Below are 26,836 nucleotides of genomic sequence, written 5' to 3'. Positions count from 1 at the left end.
TTCAATGCTGCTGACATTCAATGGTGCAGTGACCTCTTGAAGCAGAATGTGTTGGCCATCCTTGGATGCTGCAGGTGGTCTTCTCAGTGAGCTGCAGGATTGTCTTCCCCTTTCTTTCACAAGAGCAGCACCCCAAAGGGCAAAACACCACAACTTAGACAGGGAGGGACCCAGCAGCCCTGTCCCAGCTTTTCAGATGCCCTGCTGTCCTTTGAACCCTTTTGCCATCCTCCTGTTGTAGCACCCTGGGATGGAGCAGCCCTAGGAACCAGCTCTAACCCCAGGAAGGAGGTGGCACAGAGAGCAGGTGTGATCCTGCAGGTGTGTGGGATCATCCACCAGGCATCTTCCACCAGGTTTTGGTACAATTATTTGAGTTCTTCCCAAAATCATGTTGTTTATGAAAAATAAACAACAAGTAATATGCAAGGGTGGTCTAATGTGATGTGTAAGGAGTGAGTGCAGTGAGCAGAGCCTGATGGGGGCTGTCCTGTAAGAGGAGCCATCCTGAGACATCCAGGGATAAACACAGCATGTCTTCTCCTGCTAAAACCTGAGCTCTCTGTAAGAACAGCTGGAGCTTTCCTGAGCTTGACGCCCAATGAAGAATTTCTTGTTTAACACCAGGGTGGCCCTGTCCCTAGAATATTATCAAACTCTGTTTGGAATTGCTTTTTGGTTTCTCTGTGTCATGCTCTGATGATGAGTTATTGGATTCATTATGTGCAATGTGAAGTGCACTGGTTCTTGTCCCAGTCCCAGCATCTGAAAACTTCTCTAGCTGCTGTGAAAAACAGCATTGTCCACCACTCCAGTGGTTTCTGAGGTCTCTGAAACATCTTCCTTAAATATTGTTTGTCTGCACCAAAATGGCTTCATTTTGGAGCCAGTCCATGCTGATGGTGGTCTGGAAAGTCTCTCAGTCTGTTTTACTGGTTGGAGGAGGGACTTGTACTGAATGGCAGGCAGCAGGATCCAGCAGAAGTGTGACAATGGGCTTTACTTTAGTGCTGACTTCAGATACTTCCAGTGACCAACACTAAACACCAGGCTCACATTTCAGAGAGCCACTGAGATTCAATGTTTGTCCCACCAAAACCCTGAAAGCACTTTCTGAAGCCTCACTCTGTATCTCTCTGTGCCCAGCTCTGCATCTTCTTGCTTTTTAACAGACATGAATTATTATTCCACTGCACTGGGCTACAGGACCCAGGGTTTATCTCCCCAGCACACCTGGGCTGCAGAAACAAATCCCTCTGCAGGAGCAGGAGCCCCAGGGGCTGTGCTGCTCCCTGTTGCCCACCTGGATGAGGTTTCCATCCCAGGGGCTGCAGAGAACCCCCGGGATCCATCCCTGGGGCTCCCAGGGCCCTTGCACAGTTCGGAAGGAGAAGCTCAGCCCATGGTGATGGAGCTGCAGGGCCCATTGCCAGCAGCCCCACGTGTTGTGGGGTGCCAGTCCTGCCAGGGGGGTGCCAGCAGCCTGGCAGCGTGCCCCCCGTGGGAAGGGGCTCTGGGGGCAGCAGAGGCAGCTCCTGGTGCTCGCTGCCCCTGCCCTTGGCCCGAGCACGGCCAGCAGGAGGGGAGAGATGATGAGCAGGGGCAGAGGGGGATGAGAGGGGCAGGGAGCTGTGAGGGGCACAGCAGAGGAGCTGAGGGGGCAGCAGCTGTGATTGCCAGAGTGCAGAGGCTTGGAGTGGCCCTTGTGAGCCCCGGGCCCCCCGTGCTGCCCAGGGCCCAGCTGAGCACAGGAGCTGCAGGAGGGGGACATGGCTGGGGGAGCCCCATCCATCCCACTCTTCTACCAGCCCTGCAGTTTCTATTCCAGGCTCCTCAGAGGTGAGGATTCTGCATTTGCCCATCCTTCTGCCTGTTGTCATCTGCTGCTGCCTTGTGTCCTGCAGGGCAGGGTCCAGGTGGGACAGCGTGGGCGAAGCTTGCCCAGCATCAGGAGGAGCAGAAGCATCACAGGTGGTGTCCTACTCCTCACACTCCCTGCAGTCACCCTCAGGGTCTCTGTTCTCTCCCAAGAGCACTTCTGCCCTGTCCTGGCTCTCCTGTGATTCCCACTAGTCCAGGCAGAGCTGTAGCCAGTGCCCAGCTATATTTGCGCAGTTATTGAGCCCTGTTCATCTATGGAGCTGTCTCGGTTTGGGAAGCCAGGTGTGTGCTATGGAAGGCAGAAGCCTCCCCTGAAATGGAAAACGTAACTCCCTCCCTCTGAATTGCTATAAATTTTAGATTAAGGGGTTCCCAGGCAAAAAATGTATGGGAGCAGGAATAACAGTTCTTTACTAGGGAAGAAAATAAAAGGATAAAATAAACAATGCAGTGCACTAGAACAACCCTGACAGAGTCAGAACCCAACCTGACACCCTGTGGGTCAGGCTGTTGGCAGCAGTCCCATTGGAATTGTGGCTCAGCCCTCCTGCAGGGTCAGGGCTGGTTCTGCTGGAGCAGGGATCCTGGAGAAAGGTGCAGTCTCTGCCTCTGAAGATGCAGTGGAAGAAGAGGCAGCTGCTGTTCCTCTGGGCAATCCAGTGGAGAAGCTGTGCTGGTGTTCCAGAATCTCCAGATTATATCCAGGTAGGAATGCTTGGCTCCTCCCTCTGGGCTCCCATCTCCCAATGGGATGCTGTAGTTCTTATCAGCCATGCAGTGACATTCAATAGCTGTTATCAGCAGATGTCCCCCTGGAGGGAGGATTGGGTGTGGAAGAGATAAGGAAAACTGCCCACTGAACAGAAGACAACTACCATACAAATGGCAAACAGAATACATATTGCTTGGCAATCCAGGACAGGAGCCCTTCCCTCAGTTTCTCTGTGGAATTCTGCATTTCCCAACTGCTCTTCCACACCAACCTCTCTCCTCATATGTGCAAGTTGTTGGCAGAAATGCCAGGTGAGATGCTGTCAGTCCTTAATCATGTTCTTCATTTGGAAGGGAACCATTTATTAAGTGTGGCCTCTCTGCTGCCCTTTTGTACCAAACACATCTTCTCCCTTGCACTGAATGTCAAAATTTAACATTTTACTAAGGAAAAGGTTAATTCATGGTAGCTGGTGTCTATTCTTTCTTCTCCATTCTTATGCTCTTTTACTCTGTATAGAAAAAGAGTTTTGGCAAAACTCATTTTTCACGAGCTACTACTGACAGTTCCTCATTTCCTTGCTCTTTCTTCTATGTTCATACAAATAATTTACTGGTAAGTCCTCATTTTCTTCCAGAAGTCGAAGAGTTTTGTGCCCTAAAGCTTTCCTTTTTAAAAGATGTCTCTTTCCAATTTTCCTTCCATGTCAGACTCTGAATCCTTGGCAGAAAGGCTGCAGTCACTGCAGTGGGTCCATGTTCTTTGGGCTGCCCCTCACCACTGAGGCCATGACACTGGCAGTAAATTATGATAGGACCCTAAGCACCATTTCCTTTTTCTTGCCATCTCCAATCACTCTAAGAATGTTTTTTAGTAACCTCGGGAATGTAAAACCTTCCTTTTTAGGCACTTCCCCAGGCCCAGCTATGTTGCTGGGTTATGTCTGTCACCCAGGGGAGCTTGTGTCAGTGATGTCCCAGCTCTGGAAGGAACAAAGTTCAGGACAGAGGCATGTCCAGAGTCAGGAACAGCCTCTGCAAAGGTGCTGAGATGATGAAAGCAGTGAACTCAGATGTGTGGTGCTCCAGTGGGTCAGGAAGAGAGGATTGTGTCTGACCAGGTCTGGAACTGCCCTTGGAGTGTGGTTCTCACTCTGCCTCCCTCCCTAGAGCTGTTCACACACCCACCCCACCCCTGTGTCGCTGTCAAGGCGGTCACGGCACAAAGCAGAGACCACAAGCAGTCTCAGATGGAAACTCTCTATTATCAAACACAGCTGACTTTTATACACTTTTTAATTGTTTATACTTCTTTTACCTTAACTATTGGCTACAGTGAGTTAACATAACACTATTGGTGAAAAGCTACAGTGACTTCAACTAACTTTCTAAAAATACTTCATCTCTTCTTATCTTCAGTTCTTCACTTCTCTTGGTGTCTTTGGTTACAGCCTTGAGAGAGCTCCTTATCAGCTTCTTCTTGCTTCTTATCAGCTTCCTCTCGTTCCTTTAGCTAACAGGATTGCTGTTAGCCCCTTCCACACCCCTGGGTGCACTGTCCCCTTTGTCTCCTCCTTTCCCATTCCTGTGTAGGTGTCCCCATGTTCATGGCCCTCCTCCATGCCCTGCACTCACTCCCAGCCCTGAGGCTCCTCCTGGCTCCTGCCTGTTCATGCCACCAGCCCCAGGCACCTGCTCTCTCTGCAGCCTCTGGTTTGGTTTTTTCCACAGCAGTTCCAGTTCCTGCTGCCAGCTGTGGGGTCCCTGAGCAAACATCTGTGAGCAGCTCCTCCTCACCCTCTGTGCCTGCTGTGCCTCAGTGGGGTAGGAAAGCTGCCCAGGGCTGGTTTCCATCCCCTCCGGAGGGAACCACTGCGGGAACACACATGGGCAAAAGCTGCCTGACTCCAGGATAAATGTGGGACAGCCTCGCTCAGAGCACTGGTGTCAGTCTGGGATAACTCAGGCACATCTGCAGGGCAGAGGCCCCTTTGTGCAGCACCAAACTCATCCCTTGCCCCTTCTGCTGCACCTCCTGGGCCACACTGGGCTGCCACCTTACCTGCCAGCCACCTTTTAAGAGCCCTGGCTGGCCAAGTGACGCCTTCCAGCTTTCCAGCAAGAGCCCAGAACAACTTGAGAAACAAGCAGCAATATCCTCCATTTCATGTCAGGCTGTTGTTGTTGGGTTTTTAACAAAGTTTTCTTTTTTCTAATTATAGGATGTTGCAGAACAATCAGCTGAGCAGCATCCCTGCAGAGGCACTGAGAGATCTTCCAAATCTCCAATCTCTGTAAGTCATTAAAAATCGATGCTGAGAGCTGCACAGTCCCTTGGGGACCCCAGGCTTCCCAGCATTTGAGTCATTAGTTCCTTTGTCAAGGATGTTCTGTTCCTTCTTCCTTTTCTTTTCCAATTTATTCAAAGATTACTGTCACTTAGAGTGGAAGGGAGGGGAGGGCAGTTTTCAAGGAAGAAACACGGTCTTGGTGGAGGATGTTGAAATTACAGCTCCCCATGTGTGCATTGTGATGAAAAGGCCACCAGAACCAATGCATATTTCAAGGAACATTGGAAAAAATCCACCCAGAGAGTCTCTGTCCTCTGCACTGTGGACCACAGTGGGGAAAGGACCTGCCAGGGAGCACAGAGCTCACTCTGGGCTGTCAAAGGGCAAGCTGGGCTGTTTAACCCAAATGGAGGATAATTGTGGCAGGGTAGAACTGCTTTAAAGACTTCAACAATTCCATCCTGTGATTGTGCTTTTCCTGTACCCACCGCAGGTCTGGGTTCCTGTGCTCCCTAAAAATCACAGCACTTTGGAATTCTGCTGTTTCCTGAGTATGGGCAGAGTTGAGAGCAGACCCTGGGAGTGCCAGTGGATTTAGGGAAGGTGTGTTTGGTGCAGGGAGCACAGCTGAAGCTTGTAAGAGCATTTGAGTTGGGCTGAACCACTGAAAATCTGCCCTTATCCTTGAATCCTTAACTTCAGTCCCAGTCTTACACAGCCCTTTTATCACAGAAATGTTTTCTGGGAGTCTCCTGCTTGGAGCAGGACTATCCCAAATACTCAGGGGGCAGCTGCAGCTTTGTCTCTCCAAGCACAGAGATTCCCCTCTCACTGGTAGCCTGGAGCTGCTATTCCTGCGGAAGAAACTTTTTCTCATGTCCAACCTAAAACTCCTGGAAGGCAATTTGTGGCCATTACTCTGTGTTTGATCACCTGGAACCACCCTGAAGGGCTTGGCTCCATCATCTTTGGCTGCAGGTCCCTGGCAGTTCTCCTCTCAGCTCCTTCCACATCTGCTCATGGGGCAATGCCCTGGGACCCTGGCTCAGCCACTGGACCTGTCTCATTCCTCCTCATCCTCCTTACACTGGGCAGCCCAAAACTGGGCACAGTTCTTCATGTGTGGCCCTCCCAGCACCCAGTAGGAGTTTCTGTAAATATGAATTTAAATATTAATCTGCAATGGGGGTGTTGGCTGTGCAGGATGTGAATGTTCTTTCTGCCAGAAGAGATTTGAAACATTTGTTGTTGAAACATCACTGGCACATGGTTGTGGTTATTATTAAATTGTGTTGACATCACCACCAGTGCCAGAGTCAAGACCCCCACTCCAGGGATTTTGAGATCAGGTTGTTTTCCAAGTGATTTCTCTTTCAAGGGAAGCATGGCATGGAAGGTGTGCTGGTTCTTGGCTTCTTTTCTGCCTCTCTCAGGGTCAGGATTGAAAGTGCTCAAGATGATATTTCGTGTTCAGACTCGGATGTTTATTTTTTCCTTATCTATGTTACAGTCTCACAGGCATTGAGTTCTGCAGTATTTCATTAACAAATGGCCCCATATCTATCACTACACTATCCAATTAAGAAATGACACCTGAATTATTTTCACTTTCAACCCAATAACTAATCCCTTGTGTCCCACAATGCAGACTTTTCTGTTCAATTACACAAAACCACCGAAACCCATGGAGAAGGTGAAGAAGAAGGAGCAGCCTCTGCCCTAAAACCTCCATCTTGCTTTATCTATATTACCATATTCCAAAACCTTACACTCTTAAGTTTTAGGTTTTACATTCTACTCGATGATATTACAGAGGCCATACCCTATGATATTACCTACCCTGTGATATCACACACTTCTATTCAAACTCCACACCCACAATCCCAGTTCTGTCATTCCATTTTGGAAGCTTCTCCACAGCCTCAGGTCAATGCAGTGTTCTCTTGGGGGTCAGTGCCTGTCAGCACAGAAAGTCTGAAATTCTCAGCATCCAGGGGGGGTTCCAGCAGCAGGTCACAGCCCCAGGAACTGCCCCAGAACACCCCTTGGCCCTCAGCCTGTCTCTGCTGTGCCCTGCCAGTGTGTGACAGCCAGTGCCACCAGAGCAGAGCCACCCTTGGCTTCTGAAGGTTCTGCCACAGCCACCAGTGCAGCTCTGGCCACCAGTCCTGGGCCATTCACTACTGCCAGGGCTGGGAGGTCCACATGCTCCATCTCCTCAGCCCTCAGCTCCTGCCAAAATACCACAGGGCAAATGCAAACCACCCCAAGAAGACACCTGCAGCACTCTGGGGTTGTTTAAGGGGCAGGGTGGGAGGATCCTTGTGTGAATTAGCACTGAGGTACCTGCTCCGAGTGCATCTCAAGGCCACCTCAGCCAGGGTGGTTCTCCCAGGTGTCTCCAAAGTTGGGTCAGGAGCTAAGGCCAGCTGGGATCCAGTGCTCTTCCTGCAGAAACTGAAGAGTAAAAGCAAATTTTTGGAAGAAATAAGCTGCTTTAGACAACCTGAGGGAGACTAGGCTTGAAAACTGACTGCAGTGAAACCTGCCCGGAGCATGAGAGGACAGGAGGGAGCTGTTCTCCAGGGTGGGTACTCCACAGGATGGTTGTTCTCCAGGGGAACAGGCACAGCCAGCTCTGCCTTGCATTTGCACCACACCAAACTCCTCTTCTGCCTCCAGCCTGACTTCTTTAGTGTGGAGGACATGTGCAGACAAAGGTGATGATTTGCACTTTCATATAATCATAGAACCATCAAGGCTGGAGGAGACCCTCAGGATCACCTAACCCAGCCACCAGCCCAGCACCACCACATTGACCCCACACCACGTCCCTGAGGGCCACATCCAGACACCTTTGAACACCTCCAGAGACAATGATCCACCACCTCCCTGGGCAGCTTATCCCAGTGTCTGACCACTATTTCAAAGAAAAAATAATTTCTAATGCCTAATGTGAACGTCCCCTGGAGGAACTTAGGGCCATTTCCTCATTGTCCTACTCCCACCTCATTATAACCTCCTTTTAGGCAGCTGTACAGAACAGCTTTCTCCTCTTCCCACATGAGCTGCCCTGCAGAGACCCTTGGCCTGGTGAGGCCCAAGAACCAGGTCTGGTGACACAGCCCAGTGTCTGAAGGGGAATACAGGGCTGAGATGCTCTGCTTGGTTTCCACTGCCACTCCAAATGTGGCTACTCACCTCAGACCAAGAGACTCCATGCAGGTCTGCATTAAAGTGATTTTTTCCCCCTCTTTTTCAAATATCTGAGTCATTTTCCACAAGTTTATGAGACTCCTGTGTATCCATTTCCAAAAACTTTGCCAGCCTGGAACACCTATAGGTCACCCACAGCTCTGTTTTCAGGAATTACCAGTCAGGCCATGTGAGCCCCAGTGTCTTTGTGCTGCTCAGAGACTCCTTTTTTCCATTCAGAAGGGGAAGTGGCTTTGAGGCACATCATGACAGCCCATGAGTTACCACACTTGTGTGGCGCTTGGTGAAATATTAACTCTGTGTTTGCATGTTGGCCGCACATCCTATGCAAGCAGGACAGCTGGGAAGGGGTGAAAATGGGAGCCAACAGGAGTGGGGTGGAACCAGCACCAGACAGAAAGGGATTGTGTGGTGGTTATTTTCTTGCTCTTTCAGGTGTTTACATTTGGTGTCCATGTTTGTCCTTCTGGGGTTCAGGCAGCATTTGAAGGGAAAGTGGGCATCCCTCAGGGGCAAACTGACCTAGCAGAGGAAAGGCAGACTGCTCAATGACCAGGTCTTTTCTCAGGATTACAACAGAAGCAGCAAAACCAAGTGGAGACTGAGAACAATTGTTTTCATCTAAGTTCTATCAGAAAAACTTGCCAAAAATTCAAGCGATGGGGTGACCAGAGAAATGGGACAGAAAGGGATGCTCTAGCCACTGTGGGACAGAGAGAGGCTGGCATTCACAGCACAAATGTAGATTTGAAATGCAGCAAAAACCTATGTCAGTGAACTCCAGTTGTCTCCAAACGTGGCAGCTGCCTTGGCTTCTGGCATTTAGAGAGGATGAGACAGGACACATCACCCAAGCTGTGGAATTGAGCTGCAGGGTCCCCTTGTGGCACTGCTGTGGTCCAAGCCTGGCCCCAGGCAGGAGGAGCATCCAGACCTGCCCTGAGTCCCTCTGATTGCTGGCTGAGAGTGCTGGGCAGGGCAGGCAGCTCCTGCAGCGTGCATGCACAGAGATGAAGAACCAGCTGGAAATCTGCAGGGAATCTGGGAGTCCCTGGCTGCAGGAGATCAGCCTCATGTACCTGCTCAAGGAGACAGAGGCCAGGCAGGAAGAAACTTCAATAAATGCTGTCACTCAGAGGGCTGAAGGAAAGATATTCCTCATTTTTATCCAAAGGGGAACACTCTGACTCTCCCATCTCACTGAAACTTGCCTGAACCATTTTTTTCTGGTTTGCTGTCTGTCCAGTGAAGGATCTTGAGCTCCCAGGGAGCCAGTGTGCCTCATCTAGAGTTGTTGAAATTAGTGTTCTGCCAGTGCTGGTTTGTCACAGACATCTTTTATGGAAAATCCTTTCCTTAGGATTTTTCCTCCTGAGAAGCTGAGAAGCCTCAAAAACAAAATGTAAACATTGATTATCTGCTGCTGTGGAATGCAACAGGTGGATCTGTGATTGGTCTCATAGAGTTATTTCTAATTAATGGCCAATCACAGTCAGCTGGCTCGGAAAGAGAGTCCGAGTCACAAGCCTTTGTTATTCATTCTTTTTCTATTCTTAGCCAGCCTTGTGATGAAACCCTTTCTTTTATTCTTTTAGTATAGTTTTAATATCATATATATCATAAAATAATAAATCAAGCCTTCTGAAGCACGGAGTCAGATCCTCGTCTCTTCCCTCATCCTCAGACCCCTGTGAACACGGTCACACTGGTTCCACAGCGTGTCTTTTGTGGGGGAACCACCCCTGCCATGAGAAATTCTGCACACCTGAAGTCCATGGGTTAGCAGCTTTGAGGAAGCTCCTTACCCACAGACAGGTGCCCAGGTGCTGGTGCAGGTTGAAGTAGGTTGAAGCAGGTTGAAGTAGATCACCCTGTGCAGAGTGATCAGAGCCAGGGCACAGTCAGAGCATGAACTCCCTGCTCCAGAGTCCTCAACCCCAGAAAATCCTGGGGCTCTCTTACATTGCACCTGCACCCCCTGTGCCTCTCACCTCTGGCTTTGCGGCAGCCTGAACACAGCTTATCCTCTGTACCAAGAGCAGGAGCTCTCTGCACCCGGGGCCTGCTCTAAAACACATTCTGTCACACACATTTAGTTAAAAATCTGTCTTGGTTTCTCACTCTGAAAGGAAACGAGCATGTAATAGCCACACAATTTTTTTTTTGTCTAAATGTAACACATTTATCTGTAAAACACAGATAAAAAAGGAGAAACACAGGTGTCACAAAGACCATGCTTACATTGCTCTGCTTCTCTTCTTGCCTTCTGATGGGGACCTGTCTGTGGGTAAGGGGCTTTCTCAAAGCTGCCGACCCATGGACTTCAGGTGTGCAGAACTTTTCATGGCAGGGGTGGTTCCCCTACAAAAGACATGCTGTGCAACCAGCACAGGCAGAACATGAATTTTAACAACTCTTGATAAGGCACATTGGCTCCTGGGAGCCCAAGTTACTGAAGATCCTTCACTGGACAGACAGCTGTCGTTTTAGGACATGAAAGAACACAAGCTCACACTGATGTTCTCACGGTGAAGAAAAAGGGAAGTTTATTTTTTTACTCCAACATTTACAGTTTTCCAAGAGTGACAGTGGATTGGAGGGTGACAGTGCCACCTCTCCAATGACACTGGACAAACCAACAGTCCATCAACTTTCTCCTCCTCCATAAAGGAATGCAAAACAATCAGTTATTTACAGAAAGTGTGTGAGAAAGTTTGCTACGAGAATGTCAACATCAGAAGGCTTAGAAAATTTTAAAAAAACTAAGGTGACAGCAAACCAGAAAAAAAATGGTTCAGGCAAGTTTCAGTGAGACGGCAGAGTCCGAGTGTTCTCCTTTGGATTCCTGCTCTTGGACATTCCCATTGCCCTGTGTGATCCCCCCATATCCTTCCTAACCAAGGAAGATGCAGCTCTGAGTTCTGGCTAATAAATAACATTTCAAACATGGGAAGAGGGCTCCCTCCTGCAAACTCTCCTTGAGATGCTGTGAATCCCAGCCAGCCAGGAGCAGGTTTCCATCCATCCCACATAGCTCTGTGCCAAAAGGGCATTGGTAGGTGTAGGATGTCACCATGCCATGTTCTGACCCAAAGCTTGGCTGCTCCAGCTTGGACCACTGGGTATCACCAACCATTGGTCATCAGGGACCTCCTGTGGTCTGCACCACCCCTCCTGAAAGGGTTTGGCTTTCCCTAGCCAGAGGTGTCAGCCAGCTTGAGGGGCAAGAGTCACACCCACCCAGACAGCCCCATCCACATCACACATCCCTGTGCTTCCAAAAACCCCTCACCAGACCAGAACCATGCCCAGACCAGAACCAGACTTGTCAGCTCCAGGATGGGGACACATCACTGTCTGGAGCTGTCAGGAAGGACACCTTGACAGCTTTCTTTAGATGAACACAAAGAGGAATTTGGATTTCCAAAGAAAAGTCCAAGCTCTGGAGACCAAGCCTCCCACCAAGCACGAGGGAGCTGCTTCCCAGCAGGTTTGATTTATCTGGAAGCATGTTGGGAAGGCCAGTGGGGAGGATTAGAAAGAACACGCACACCTGATGGCAATGCTCTGAGCCCTGCAAGGGCTGCCAAGGCCTTACATAATGCACAGATGCAGTTGTGCTCCCCTGGCAGAGTGTCTGGCTGCCAGTGGTTTGTAGGTGCAGTAACAACATACCATGTGCATGCTGGAAGAGTCGTGTGTCAGTCTAATTAACGACTTTGTGGTTTGTGAGCACTTACCTAAAGCAGATGGGCACTGTGTCTGTTCCTCTGCCAGGCAGAAAGAGTCCAAGGTATTTCAAAGTGAGCAGGTGCTATAAATTATAATTACCAAGCTTGTCGAGGTAGAGAAAGCAGAGAGAAAAGAAACCTGGTGGATTAAGAGATCAAGATAAACTCCTGGTTTTTTCTTTTTCAAGTGCCTATGGAAAGCTTTTTTGAGAGTTTCTTGCAGATCAGCATTTTGGGAAGGTGTTTAGCATGTGTCTGGCTCTTGAGGGTGAGTGTTGTCTGTATCAGCCTGGGGGGGTAGGGAGGATTTACTGCCAGGCAGAAGAGTTAAACCTCAAGATGCTGCACCATGAGACTGAGCTCCCCTTATCCCTTTTCCACACTGCACTTTGGGTTTTCTCTCCCTGGCAAGATTCTCCATTCTGCTGGCAAATCAGCCTTGTGGCTCATTCTCTAGCTCTGTATCCCACAAGGATTGACTCTCCTGCTGTTGGGCTTGATGGCATCCAGGAAAACAACCTGTGACTGTGTCTCCATCTTCTTCTGTCTCTTGGCAACTCCTCCTGTGAGCAGAAAAGGAACTGCTTCCCTCCTGCCAGCATGTGCCAGTGCCCTACAGCCAGCCATGCTCTGCAGCCAGGGCAGAGGCAGCCACTGCCAGCCCCAGCGTGCAGCAGCCCCATTCCCTCTGATCCCGGCCTTGCCCTCATTTTATTTCCCCGTTCCCCATCACACTCTTGCCTCCCTCTGGAATATTTGCAGAATTCTTCTGCCACTGTGCCATGAACCTGCTGTTCCCAGATGAAATCAGCCAGGGGCTCCCTGAGCAGCTCTCTGGTCCCATCAGCACCATCCCCACCAAGGGCATGTTCATGTTTGTGACCCTTGTGTGACAGCAGGGCTGTGCTCTGCTCCTCTGGCCTTCACAGCCTGAGGGGGTGCAATGTGCAGGAGAAACTCTGCCATAAATGTTGTTCTTAAAAACACGGAAATCATCTTCCTGCTTGCTAAAGCTGTAATTTCCCATTATATTCTGATTTCCCTCCAGCTGTACTTGACCCATAATCAATAAATGCTAAATCAGCCTGACATGTAACTCCCTGCACACAGTTTAATTGTACCTCTAACTAAAACAATCCACTTCCTCCATCCCATTAGTTTGCCACCATTTGGACTCCTGTGGAAATACAATAAAGGCTGCTTCCTCCCCTGTCCCTTAAGGCAGGTAATTATTTTCATACATATGGCCAGAGATTAAAATGCAAAAAATGACTTATAGCAATTTGAGAACATGTGGACTTTGATGTAGACAAAGGAGGAAGGCTCTCCCCACCAGATCAGATTCTCACAAGCATATAAATTCTTATGACAGAAGGAAGAAAAAAATTCCTTTGGAATTGACATGGCCTGAAGAGCTCAGTCTGTTCATTCCTCATTTCACTTCTTTGATCTGTTTGAGATTTGACAGTTTGCTGTTCACAGCAATATTCCTCTCTATAAATCACAGGTGATGCTGTGAGGTTTGGGGAAGGTGTTGTTTCCATGGGTTGTTTAGGGGATAAAATCTATGGAAAACTGACACCTATAAAGTCAATAAAGCCCAGCAGTGACCAGCACCCTGCTGGCACAGGAGCTGTCTTGTGGTGAGCCCACCTCAGCTCTGATTTACTGGCTACAGAGAATTTCTGGAGCACAAAAGGAGGCCAGGGAAGAGCAGTGAGGTTGCTCTGATGGAGTGCATGAAATGGGCTGAAGCAAAGTGATTGCAAATGTTCCCCTGGTGATGGCTGTTGCTGCTGAGCACACAGAACCTTGGATTTCCCCTCTTAGGGACTCCTCTGCAGCAGGAAAAGGAGCCCAGGGTTGGCATCACAGTGCCAGCACCATGATGTCCTTCCACTTGTGAGGGCACAGGCTGCTCAAAACCTTCCCATCCCAGCTCTGAAATCCCCTTTTCCCTGAGGCCTCTCTTCCAGCTCTGGACAGCAGCACAACCAAGTCAAGGAGCTCTGTCCCCACTCCTGTTTTCACAAGCCTGATCTCCATTTTGGCACTTCAGGCTTTGATAATATTTCTCCAAAGGAGATAGTCTGTGAAGGTCCCAGAGCAGACATTCACCACATTGAAGTGACCACTGCAGGCAGATGTGCCACACATCTGGATGCACTGAAGTTCACTTTCAGGCACTGATGTGGCCATGGTGTGGTGAGTCTGCGCTGAAGTTTGGTTGCTGCTAGTGCTCCTTGTAGCTGGGTGGAAGCAGGAGCCTCTCTGGCTGCCCTGCCATGATCCCAGCTCCCAGGTACAGCTTGCGCAGCCTGGGAGTCACCTGGAAATGGCACAGGGCCCCTGAGGCTTGTGCAATTGTGCCAGTGCACAGACAGGGAAGAGAGGATACCATTTTGTTTCAGGTGGACTGATGTCCCTGGAAGGGACTGATGTCTTCTCCTGAGGCCACTTCTCATCATTTGATCCATCAATGATGAAGTAAATTCAGAGGAATTACTGTTTTTTGGCACAACCTTTGAACAAATAACATTATTCTGGTTCTGTGTACCTCGGGCTGTTCTCCAACCTGTCATGCCCTGGCTCTTCCCTCCAGCCAGGCTGAGCTGCCACTGGAACCCTGTGTTTGTCACCAGGACTGTCAACAATGGCTTAGCAAGATCAGGCCAGGTTTCAGGAGAAAAAGGTGCATTAGAATACAAATGGCAGTTCAACATTCCAATTTTGGACTCATTCCTCTGCTTATTTGGGCCTGACCCAAACCCCAGGTCTGGGTTCAGGGGTATCCCTGAGTGGGAAACAAAGTCCATGGCTGGACCTTCTTTCCTGTTCCAGCAGCTTTCTTTGCCATTCAGCTCATGTCCCCATGCTGTTCAGAGTGTGCTCCCCAGAACCTCTGAAAACCATTTTTACTGCAGTGATGAGCAGCAATGTATTTCCAAGAGCCAGAGTTGGTAAATCCACTTGGCAGATCATGCATCACTCTCTTTTATTGGGGCAAACCCTGTATCTTGGTCACTGTGCTCTTGCTAGGACCCAGGAAGCAGCTCCCTGCAGCCCACAGGTGACAGTGGGGGGATCAGCCACCATGGTGTTTGGCACAGCCACAAACAACCCTGGGCCAGGTTTGTAGCTGGGATGTTGAGTGCCTGGGACCAGGGGACTGTGTCTTTGTGCCTCTGCTGTGACTGGGTGCCCTCATGGTGGAGGATCCTAAAATTCTGCCAGCAAGGAGATCAAATTCTTCTGAGTCACCAGCATGGCCTCACTACACAACCTTCCTTCCCTTTGGATAAGTTTCTGCTGTGCCCACGTCTCCCTCAGGCAAACCAGGTGGATTTGTCTCCCCTGACCGTGGCTGGCTAGATATTACCTCACCCAGGAGCAGTGGAAAATGATCAGCATCTGCAGAGGGTGAATCATCTCTGTTATCTCAGAGTCCTCTCTGGGGCATGAATCACTCTCTGGAGGAATCTGCTTTTCTGGCTATAGAAAGACCCTATAACTGTTTTTTCATTTACTGTGTGAATAAGGCTGGGTGAAATGTGGTTTTTCTACCCTTGGAGGGCAAAAGAAAAATGTCCCTGTCCCCACCCCTCACTTTTATCCAGCAGAATCAGCCCCCCAAGCTGGCACACCCCATCAGAGCAGGGTACCAAAGCAGGGCTGAGCATCTCTGCTCCCCACAGCCCCCTGCACATCTGTGTAGCCCTCAGAGAAATCTGTCAGAGGAGACCATCTCACCCAAAAATACAAATGCAAGGAGCAGCTTACCCTCTAATCAGGGAGGAATTTCTCTACACTCCAGAGCTGGAGGGATTTGAATTTGCAACTGCTGTTCTCAGAGCAAGTCAGAAAGGAGGCATGGCTGGTGGTGCATCACAGACATGGATTTTTTTCCTGGCAGTAGGAGGAACTCAGCTGGTCAGATTTGAGTCTTTTCTGCTTAGCAGTAAAAAACCATGAAATGCAATGTGGTTATCCCAGTACAATGGTCTCAATGGCATTTTTAAGAGGAAGATTTAATGACCACACACAAGCTGTTGAATGTATCATCCTCAAGGAGCAGTTCACTTCAGCAGTGCCACAACAAATCCTTGCTGCATTTGTTTTCCATTCATTACTTGCTGTTTTTCAGCAATGAGTTGCTGTGAAGTTTATGCGAAGGCAATGTCCATGTATCTCAGGCTTGTAAGTGTCAATGCTGTGAAGGATCCCAGGATTCCTCTCCCAGGAAGACAAGAGTATTGTGTGGTTTACCAGGCTAACAGCTAAAAGTTTAGCAAACTTCAGTCAAGAACTGGAAAAAAATGCAGCAAAAAAGCTGTCTGCATGAATTGGTATCTCCTCCAAGGATGGTGTGTGGAGATACAAGACAGAGAAACTGCCCCAGCTGCATCAGCTTCCTCATCTGTGCTCACAATGTGTAAAAAGCAGCAGCTTCCTTTCTTTAGAAATCCCTTCCTGGAATGTGCAGAGACTGGATCATTCAGGTCCCAATGACCTTAAGTGGGGCCAGCATATCCATGATGGCAGCTTCTCTCTTGAGACTTCACTTTCCAATTTCCCCATTCACTGAGCTGGTGGTTGGCAGCACTTGGAAGAGGATGATGGTGATGGTGATGGAGATGGTGATGATAGTGATGGGGATGGGGATGGTGAGGGACTCCCTTGCCATGCCCCAGCACTTCCAGAATTCCCACTTGTGCTGCCAATGAGGAGGTCCCAGCACAGGGGGTGTTTGGAGCTGTGCTTGTCCAGCAGTGCCTATTCCTGCCTGGCTGTACCCTCCAGGCACTGCAGTCACGTCCAAACTTCTCTCTGGTGACTGTGGCAATGCAGCAGGGCCCCTGGTGCTCACATATCTCCCCAGATTGTTTCCCCCTTTCTCTGCCCACACTGCAGTGACTGCAGAACCCACTTTTCAATGAGCAGAGGTCCCTCAGAAGAGACTCTGGCACACACTGAAACTTGGCTCCAGCTTCACACCCTCCTCAAACACACTGCCACTTCCCAACTCAGGCTGGAAGAGCTTTCAGGAAGTGCATTGGCTGTCCCCAGTGTGTGTCCTGGGCACACTGTGAGCGCTGAAGAAATAACAATCACAGCTCTCATCCACACTCCTGCCTCATAAAGCCATAACGAAGGTTCCGATGTGTTTCCATTAACCTTTGTCGTGGCATAAATGTCATGAACCTGAGCCCACCCACCCACCTGAGCATTCAGGCCATGCTGTGTGTCCCTGGTGATGGCTCAATGGAAATGAGAGACAACAGTTGTTCCACACAAGAGACATGTCAGTGCCAAAGGAAGAAGGGCCCCAGGTGTTCAGGCATTGGTGTGTAAGGAGCTGTGGTTCATCCACTCCTGATGGACCACAGAGGAGCTTCAGGCAAACTGGAGATAGGGACATGAACAAGGAATGGACACACTTAAACTGGCAACATCTGTCATAGAATGATGGAATCCTGGAATGGTTTGTGTATAAAGAAACCTTAAGGCTCAACTCATTCCACCCCCTGCCATGGGCAGGGACACCTTCCACTCTCCCAGGTTGCTCCAAGTCCTGTTCAACCTGGCCTTGGACACTTCCAGGGATCCAGGGGCAGCCACAGCTGCTCTGGGCAACCTGAGCTAGGGCATTACTACCCTCAGAGCCAAGAATTCCTTCCCAATATCCCATCTAACCCTGCCCTCTGGCAGTGGGAAGACATTTCCTGTGTTCTGTCATGGCACCCCTTGTCCCAAGTCCCTCTCCAGCTCTCCTGGAGCCCCTTTAGGCCCTGCAAGGGTCTCTGAGTTCTCCCTGGATCCCTCCCTTCTCCAGGTGAGCACCCCCAGCTCTCTCTCCCAGCCTGGCTCCAGAGCAGAGGGGCTCCAGCCCTTGGTCCATCTCCATGGGCTCCCCTGGACCCACACAAACAGAGCCGTGTGTTTCTCTCTGAGGGCCCCAGGGCTGGACCCAGCACTGCAGCGTGCCCAGATCTGTTCAGAGCTCTCTCCCCGGAGCTCAGCATGTCCTGTTCCTTCTGTCCCAAGGGCTGCTCTCCCTCCTCTTGCCCAGCTGCCCTGTGCCTGACAAACACCCTGGTTCCCATGCAGGCCCTGCTGCTGGGTGGGCTCTGAGCCACCCTGCTCAGCCTCCAGCTGCCTCCTGAGCGCCCTCCATTCCCCTGGGCCTGGCACCATGGCCAAGGGGGCAGTGCCAGGGCCCAGGGAGAGGCTGGTCGGGGAGCTGGCACAGCTGCCCAGCTTTCAGCAGTTTCTGTAGCTGCACGGAGATTTTGGCAATCCTTCTTGCACCGTTCTGACCTGAGGGGTTTTGGAGGTGTTTGCAACCGGGGATAACAAAGCCCTCTTGTCTACACCAAAGACACTTTGTGTGGAGTCTAGGTATTGCTCTGATTTCATTTCCTGAGCATCCCTCGTGGAGAGCTTCCCACAGAAACATGCCCCATTGAGTCAGGAGGGAAGACGGGAAGACTCACTGCAATCCAAACAGAGCCCTGCAAACTTTCTCACCGGCTCCTGTTCCACAGCCAACTGCAAACATGTTTGTGTCTTGAACCTCCATTCACTGCCTGGGATGGTTTTCACAAGTTTCCAGCTGGAAATGGAGCCAGGCACCACTTGTGAGTCTTGCTGGAGGGCTGAGAGACTTTCTGTGGCACGGCAGGGATGCCAGGTGGAGAAGCTGGCCTAGAAGGCAATAATGTGTCATTCACAGAATCATAGAGTGCTTTGGGTTGAAAGTGACCTTTAAATGTCATCTAGTCCAATCCCCTGCAATGGGCAGGGACACCTTCAACTGCACCAGGCTGCTCAGAGCCCCATCCAGCCCTCAATGCTTCCAGGGAAGGGACACTTCTCTGAGCAGCCTCTGTTAGTGTTTCACCATCTTACTGTAAAAAATGTCTTCTTTACATCTAGTCTGAATCTCCCCTCCTTTGGTTTAAAACCATCACCCCTTGTCCTATTGCTACAGCCCCTACTAAAAAGTCTGTGCCCATCTTGCTCATAGGCCCCCTTTAGGCACAAGAAGGAGCTCTGAGGTTTCCCCTCAGAGAAGAAGAGCCTTCTCTTCTCTCTTCTCTCTTCTCTCTTCTCTCTTCTCTCTTCTCTCTTCTCTCTTCTCTCTTCTCTCTTCTCTCCTCTCCAGGCTGAGCAGCCCCATCTCCCTCAGCCTGTTTCCAGAACAGGAGGGCTCCAGCCCTCAGCATGGCCTCCTCTGGGACCACTCCAAAGCTCCATTTCCCCTCTGAATCTACAATTCATTATGGCAGCAAAGAGACAAGAGGCAGGCAGAAATTTAACCCAGCTTTCCCTTTCCAGGGGAGTACTGCAGTCCCTGGCTGCCTTTGTCCTCTCCCAGCTGGTATCAGTTGATAGAAGAACCCTGTTCCTCCCTGGGTTCCTTGGGCAGGCTCAGGGCCCCGGAGCCTCTGTGTGCCAGGCCCCAGAAGGGCTGAGCAGGCACAAGGAGCAGCGTGAGAGAGCTGGCAGTGTGGCAGTGGGGACAGAGTGGGCTCAGGCAGGGTGACCCCAGAGCTGGCAGTGTGGCAGTGGGGACAGAGTGGGCTCAGGCAGGGTGACCCCAGAGCTGGCAGTGTGGCAGTGGGGACAGAGTGGGCTCAGGCAGGGTGACCCCAGAGCTGGCAGTGTGGCAGTGGGGACAGAGTGGGCTCAGGCAGGGTGACCCCAGAGCTGCCCTCCCTCGTGGCAGTGGGGGAAATGGAGCTGTTGGAGTGGTCCCACAGGAGGCCATGCTGAGGGCTGGAGCCCTCCTGTTCTGGAAACAGGCTGAGGGAGATGGGGCTGCTCAGCCTGGAGAAGAGAAGGCTCTGGGGAAACCTCAGAGCTCCTTCTTGTGCCTAAAGGGGGCCTATGAGCAAGATGGGCACAGACTTTTTAGTAGGGGCTGTAGCAATAGGACAAGGGGTGATGGTTTTAAACCAAAGGAGGGGAGATTCAGACTAGATGTAAAGAAGAAATTTATTACAGTAAGATGGTGAAACACTAACAGAGGCTGCTCAGAGAAGTGTCCCTTCCCTGGATGCATTGAGGGCTGGATGGGGCTCTGAGCAGCCTGGTGCAGTTGAAGGTGTCCCTGCTCATTGCAGGGGATTGGATTAGATGACCTTTAAAGGTCACTTTCAGTCCCAAAAAAAACCACGGGCAGGAGACTTTTCTCCTTTTCAATGCCTTTATTAAAAGTGATCAGCTCAGGTGGGAAAAACCAACAGGTCCACACTCATGCCACTGCTGCTCTCAGGAATGAGTCAGAGGAGGAGGAAGAGTGCAGTTTTGTCCACTGGTCTGTGGGCAGAGCTGGGGGTTCCATCCTCATGAAAGCATCAGGAAACCTCTTAATTTTCTGGTTTAATATTTGAGGGCCTCTGTCTAGCCAACATCTTTTTCAGGATAGGGTGAGGGGTTAAAAGGTCTTGACAGATACTAGATTCTGTTCCTCACATCTAGTCATCGCTTTGATTCATCAGTTTTGTGTTGGCTCGTTGTTTTAGGGGTTTTTGGCAAGGTTTGGTGAGGGGTCTCTCCCGTTGCATGATGACTCAATGTCCCTTCCCCTTCACTATCTGGGTGTCATCCTCTAGGAAGCAGCAGGGTGTCACTCGACAAAGAGGGAATTCTTAACCATCAGCAACAGGTGATTACAACAACAAACAGTTGGAACTCTACCCTGGCAGCAACTGGCCCAACCTGTTAACTCTGAAACCTTTTAAAAAAAATGGGGCAGCTGTTCTACTCATAACAGTGGGAACAGAGTGGGCTCGGGCAGGGTGGCCCCAGAGCCCTCCCTGGCCGTGCCCTCAGCAGCTCCTGGGGCTCCCCAGGCAGCTCCTGGCTCAGGCTGGGAGCTCTGCCTGAGAAAGGAGCCGAGCTCTTGGCCCCAGTCATGAGTGAGTTATCGGAGAAGTGGAGCTGCAATGACATCACCTCCTTCTTATGTTACTACAAGGAACTCAGATCCTATTATGAGAGAGGAGGTAACTCAATCGAGCCTTTCAAGATAAACTCAGACAGGAAGAGAGACACGATTGCCTGGAGGCACCAATTAGACATTTCTGGTGAGCTCAGCCCTGTTCAGCTGACACACGTGTGTGCTCTGGGGCCAGGGAGGCAGGAGCTGCTCTCTGCTGTCCCTGGGGTGGGGTGGCAGGGGTGGCAGCCAGTGCTTCCTCACCGTGCTGCTGGCTCAGCCCTCACACCTTCAATGGGCACAGCTCTCCCTCCAGAATGAACTTTCTTTGTGTCCTGTGGTTTGCTGTGCACAGGGAACCACAGAGGAGCTCCCTGCTCTGGAAAGAGCACCTGCACCACTCAGTGCTGTTTATCTTCAGTGGCAAGTCTCCTCCAGCTTTATCAAGGGAGATAACAGCTCAAAGCGTTGCAAAAAATACTGTGAGGATGGGCTCACAATATTTTTTGCCCCTGTGGTGACTGGGCTGTGGGGAACACCCCAGGCTGTGCTGCAGGGCAGTCAGTGGCCTAAGACATGCAGACAGACAGCTCTCACTGGCTCTGATGTGTCTGAGAAAGGAAAAAACAGCAGCAAAATCTGGGACATGTCCTGACAGCATGGTATTGAGCATTTCTGTTGGTTTCCAGGCTGCAGGTCCCCCTGTAAAGGTTTCACAGCCAGAAGGAAATGGTAAGAGATGGGTAAATTTGCTTCTGCCAGTCATAGGCTGTGGCATTTGCACCACATCTGTTAGGGAACAGAGAGACTGGTTCTGGTTATCCCCTGGTTGTTCTGGTTATTCTGCCAGTTATGTCACCAACAGCTCAGAAACACACTTGTACATCCTCTGAAACACTCTGGGAGCATTTCTGGGGAAAAGACAGTTCTCAGAAACTGCTGGGTCTGTGACACAGAAAACACAAGATCAGCTCAGGATTAACACAAACCTCACAATTCATTCACTGCACTGAGGACTGCACAGACCCCACCCCTGCCAGACCTCCCCAGTGGCTGCACTGCTGGCATTGATTTGTCTTCTGCTCATTGGAAAGGAGGAATCTCCCACTCTTGACCTTTCCTCCTTAGAAAAGAACTTCCCTATTTGCCTGGTTCTTTCTAGAAGTGCTCCTGATGCCACCATCCTCTCTGGACTGCTCCAGACAAGGCAGTTGATTTCTCCACAAGCATTTCTCAAACACAGACAACATTCAAGCAATGAAGGGGCTCTTCCAAAGCATGTTAGGCCCTGGAACTCGGTATGAAGCTGACCTGAAAATGTCCTGCCCAAGGAAACACTTCCCTTTCCCATCCCACACAGGTTCCTCTGCCTCCCCAGGGCTGTCACTCCCCAGCAGCAGCAGCAAAGGAAGCAGCTGGCAAGCTGAGGCACACTCACATGTGGAGCTGACCTGGTGCTCTCACCATGGCTCTGCACAGATGTGAACATCTGCCCAGGGAAAAAGCTGCCTCAGAGCAGTGGGCTGTGGATGTCCTTGCAGGCAGCTCCCTCTCTCACTGCCCCTGAGTCCCCAGGCCTGAGGTGGCTGCAGGCACTTTGAGGACTTGAGTCAGTGTCATGTTTAAGCCAAATAATCACCCTGTAACTCTCAGCAGCAGATGCAGCTCTAAAGCCAGAAACTGAGACTTTTAGCAGCTGCTGGTTTTCATAAGCTGTTGCTCTTGAATGTCCCAGTTAAAATCAGCTCCTTCTGCATGCAACAGACAGGCCAGTGCTCTGCAGAGCCTTGCTTGGGCCTGTGAAGTCATTTGGAAGCCTTGGCCATGCTGACATCTGGAGTCCCTGTGTGTGACCCTCTCTGCTCAGAGCAGGCGAGGGATGAGCTCCTCTCCTGAGCCATCCAGCAGCTCTGCCAGAGGCGCCTTCCTCTGCAAGCAAGGAAAGGGTTAAAGCTTGCAAGGAAAACCAACTGAGTGATTTGGTGAAACAAAGATTAAAACATCTCCGTGGAAGGTGAGGAGCCAGCCCTGGCCTGTGCTGTCTCATTTACCCACTAATCAGCCCAATTACCTCAGGTATAAATCATAACACAAAACACTTACGGAGCCAGAGTCACACACTGAAGAAAGGAGAGAACTGTTGGGTTGGTTTTTGTTTAGTATAATTGATATAATTACTAACAACCCTGTGCCAAGAACTTCAGCTTTTCTGCTTCCAGAAGAGAGTAGAGAGCTGTCTGAAAGCCATAGCAATTAGCAATCCCCAGATGCACAGCTTTTATTAGCAAGAATGCACATCTATTGCAGAAAGAGCCAGCAGCTCCCTGAGGAGCAATTAACCATCCCTTGGTGCCAGGAATGCAGCTGTCACTGAGCCCATGTCCCCTCAGCAGGGCTGCAAAGGCAATGAGGAGTCCTGCCCACCATGCTGCTTGTGAAATGCCTTCACCTGGGCACTTCATTGCTCCTAATTTTAACTTACCTGGCTCCAGATAGGTGCATCTTGCTGTGCTGTGGTCCAAGCAGGCTGCTGATTCTGAGACTTCTCAGGCCCAGCTCATTGTACCAGCAGAAAATCTCCCTTTTGCTCCTCTGAGGAATCTGAACTCTGATCTCCACACTCTGGAGCAGACTGACAGAAATCACAAGGCTGGAGCTTCCCAGAAGGTGAACCCAGAGAGTGTCTCATGGACAGATATTGGGGAAGATGAAACAGGAAAGATTTATAAATATGATTGCCTGGCAAAAGATTTCGAGAATATGGAAACTATAAGTGAGATTGAAATGAAAGCAAGCTTTGAGATCCCTCAGTTACTGAACAACTGGAAAACAATGGTGTGGTCAGCTGAAGGTGATCCCCTTTTGATGGAACAACACCCTCTGCTTGCAGACAGGCCCAAGGATCAGAGCAGACCCTACAGCTTGGCAGAAGGGCCCAAAGAGGAGTTTTTAGGGTTTAAAATGTAACACAGTGTGGTAATGTAATGATTCTTATAGGCTGTATGGAAATGTTATAGGATTTGTATCTTGTACTAGATTGGTTAGTGAGAATTAGAATATTCAACACAGAAGAAGATTTATGGTATTGAAATGGGAACTTTGCCCTTTTTACCCTTCCTTGCTCTCTCATCCTCTTTACCACTGTCTTGTCTTCTCTCTCTTTACCTCTCTCTTTACTTCTCTCAGTCCTGCTCCAGCTGTGGCTGGCAGCTCCCAGCAGGGCCCTGCACCCAGACCCTTTGCAATAACCCACAAGTTTCACAACCTGGCTGCAGAGATCTCTTATCTCCATCCATCCCCACCATCCTACCCCCTGTCACTCCTACAGACAGCAGCCACACATCACACCTTGCCAGGAGGTGCCCAGGCAGCCCTGCAGAGCTGAGGAGCAGAAGAGCTGGGGTTGTCTGAGCCCTGCAGAGGTCACCTCTCACTGACAGGAGCTGTGCAGGCACAGAGCTGTGGACACACGAGGCTGCAGCCTGGCCACAGCCAGAAGCCATCCAGAAATGTCAACAAACTCCTTGGATGGATCCAAGCACTCAAAAGCCTCCACCAAGGACCCGTGCTGCGCTCCTCATACCCATGGGCATCCCTAGAGGAAAAAGGGCCTTTCCTGGGTGTTGCTAAACAGCCACAGAGCAAAGCCAGCAGCATTCATGGTTTCCCCAGGTCCTGGGGCACCATCACAAACCAAACTCCTTTGTGGGTCAGACTCAGGAGCTCATGAGCAAAGTGGGATGGAAAGTTGGACATGGGCTCCACCTCACACCCTTGTCCCTGTCCCTGTCCCTGTCCCTGTTCCTATCCCTATTCCTGTCCCTGCTCCTGTCCCTGTTCCTATCCCTGTTCCTGTTCCTATCCCTGTCCCTATCCCTGTCCCTGTTTCTGTCCCTGTCCTATCCCTGTCCCTGTCCTATCCCTGTCCTATCCCCATTCCTGTCCTTGTCCTATCCCTGTCCCATCCCTGTCCCTGCTCCTGTCCCTCTCCCTGTTCCTATCCCTGTCCCTATCCCTTTTCCTGTCTCTGTCCCTGCTCCTGTCCCTATCCCTGTCCCCATCCCTGTCCCTGTCCCAGCTCAGCCTGGTGTACCAGCCCCTGGCTCTGTTTTAGCATCTCCATTTCTGAAGGCTTAGTTTGGGTTTGAGAAATTATAACTACCCTCATGGGTATTTTCATCATCTGTTCTTTAATTAATTAAACTTGAAACAGAGCATTCACTTTAAAACAATTTTCATTAAACTTATAGGGATTTGGATGAAAGAATATCTCTGGGAAAAATAAGCAGTGCTGCTTTTATTATTATTATTATTATTATTTTAACAGTTTATGATGCCAAAACCTAACAGAATTCTTATGTCGAGGAAGGAATGGAAAAAAATAACAAAAATTACCATTTTGTGCAGAAGTTTTAATTTTGCTCAAAATGTTCTTGTTTGTCCAAAAACATTTTGATGAAATTTTCAAATAGAGTCCTTAGCCTTACTCTGAACTGCTGCAGGGTTTGCTTTTCTGATCTTTATTCTTTGTAATTGCTGTCTCAAGAAGATGAATTATATTATTCTCTGATTTGTTTGTAGTTGGGGAGGCAGTAAGTAAATTGGGGCAGAACTTGCAGTGCCCACTCTCTCAACAGGAAAAATCAAAATCCATTGTCTTGTGTTGGCCCTCTGAGCAAGGACACAAAACCTGTGGGAGTGGAGCTTTGGGTGTGATGTGCTTTTGTGATTCTCTCAACTGAACAGAATCACAGAATCCCAGAATCCCAGAATGGTTTGGATTGGAAGGGACCTCAAAGCCCATCCAGTTCCACCCTCTGCCATGGGCAGGGACACCTTCTACCATCCCAGGTGGCTCCAAGCCCTGTCCAGCCTGGCCTTGGACATTTCCAGGGATCCAGGCACAGCCACAGCTGCTCTGGGCACCTGTGCCAGGGCCTCACCACCCTCTGAGGTTTATACAATAAAGTGGAAAAATGGGAATAATGGAATAGGATTTAACCCACCCTGGGTTATCATTCCAGTCTAAGGTGATGCTGCACCAGAGCTTGTACTCTGCATTTTAAGGACATTTTTCTGAAGATCTCAGGAAGGTTTGACTGCACTTCCTAACCAGGTACAAATCTCCGGCTTTGTCCAGCCAGGGCAGGAAATGCTTCTTTCTGTGATGTAGGGAAGGTTTGTTTCCCAGGATTATCTGAGAATTTCCCCCAGGAAATATCACCCACACCCCCCTGCAGAAAGCAAGGCTTGCCCCCAGCCTCTCCCCTCTCCCACTCATGATGGGGCCTTTGGTCTCCTGCAGTTATTGCAGTGTCCTTAAATTAAGAAATGTTGGTACTCTTTGAAAAAAGGTTGTACCTGGGGGGTAACAGTGTCTGGGGTTTGCTCTGGTGTTCAACTTCCATCAAAAATATTACTTTATATAGTCAAGAATACTAATTTCTTCACCACATTCCTTTCTGGAGGATCATTGATTTGTGGGCTGGGCCATGACAGCACTGTTAACTTCCTTCTCTCATGCTTTGATAAGAGACAAAGTGCTTCCTCTCTGCAATTTGAATTCAGAGATCCCTGCCTTAGATAGGTTGGAAAAATAAAATAAGCTCTGTTGGCTGTGGATGGAAATTTAAATTTTGTATAATTGGTTCCTGGTATTTCATCCAAATCCAAAGTATTTTCCTCTTATAATTTGGTTTCAAAATCTACAGATAACACATTGTATCCTGCTCACCATCATTGTAATAAAAGGTCTTTAGAGAGATGATTCCAAAACCTAAGTTTTAAAGTTTTTTCATAATAACCTTAATATTTTTTGGCTTGTCATTCTATTTTGAAACAAAAACAAATGTTCAAAATTAAAATTTCTCAGCAAATTAAATCTCAAATTCAACCGGCTTAAGCTTTCCACAATGATTAAAAGAAGCAATTGGCAAATGGAGGGGAGGACAGGCCCAAAGGTGTGACAGCAGAGCACAGGCTCAGCTCCTGCCCTGTGACACAGGGTCTGACTCCTGCACAGGTACCCCTGGTGGTTGGGATCGCACAGTTCTGCTCCATTT

The 26,836-nt window shown here is 49.7% G+C and overlaps 1 protein-coding gene across 1 annotated transcript in view; it reads left to right on the top strand.

The window, feature by feature from the left end:
• Positions 1-26,836, top strand: part of LGR6 (leucine rich repeat containing G protein-coupled receptor 6) — a 170,004-nt gene that overhangs the window by 85,195 nt on the left and 57,973 nt on the right. The window contains exon 4 of the mRNA XM_054290752.1: positions 4,815-4,886. Within this exon, the coding sequence (XP_054146727.1) occupies positions 4,815-4,886 (72 nt within the window). The remainder of the gene's footprint in view (positions 1-4,814; positions 4,887-26,836) is intronic.

The sequence above is a fragment of the Melozone crissalis genome, unplaced genomic scaffold (genome assembly GCF_028551555.1).
Source record: "Melozone crissalis strain CALT ecotype California unplaced genomic scaffold, PUWL_Pcris_2 ptg000086l_1, whole genome shotgun sequence".
NCBI lineage: Eukaryota > Metazoa > Chordata > Aves > Passeriformes > Passerellidae > Melozone > Melozone crissalis.
This window is presented reverse-complemented; position numbering and strand designations above follow the sequence as displayed.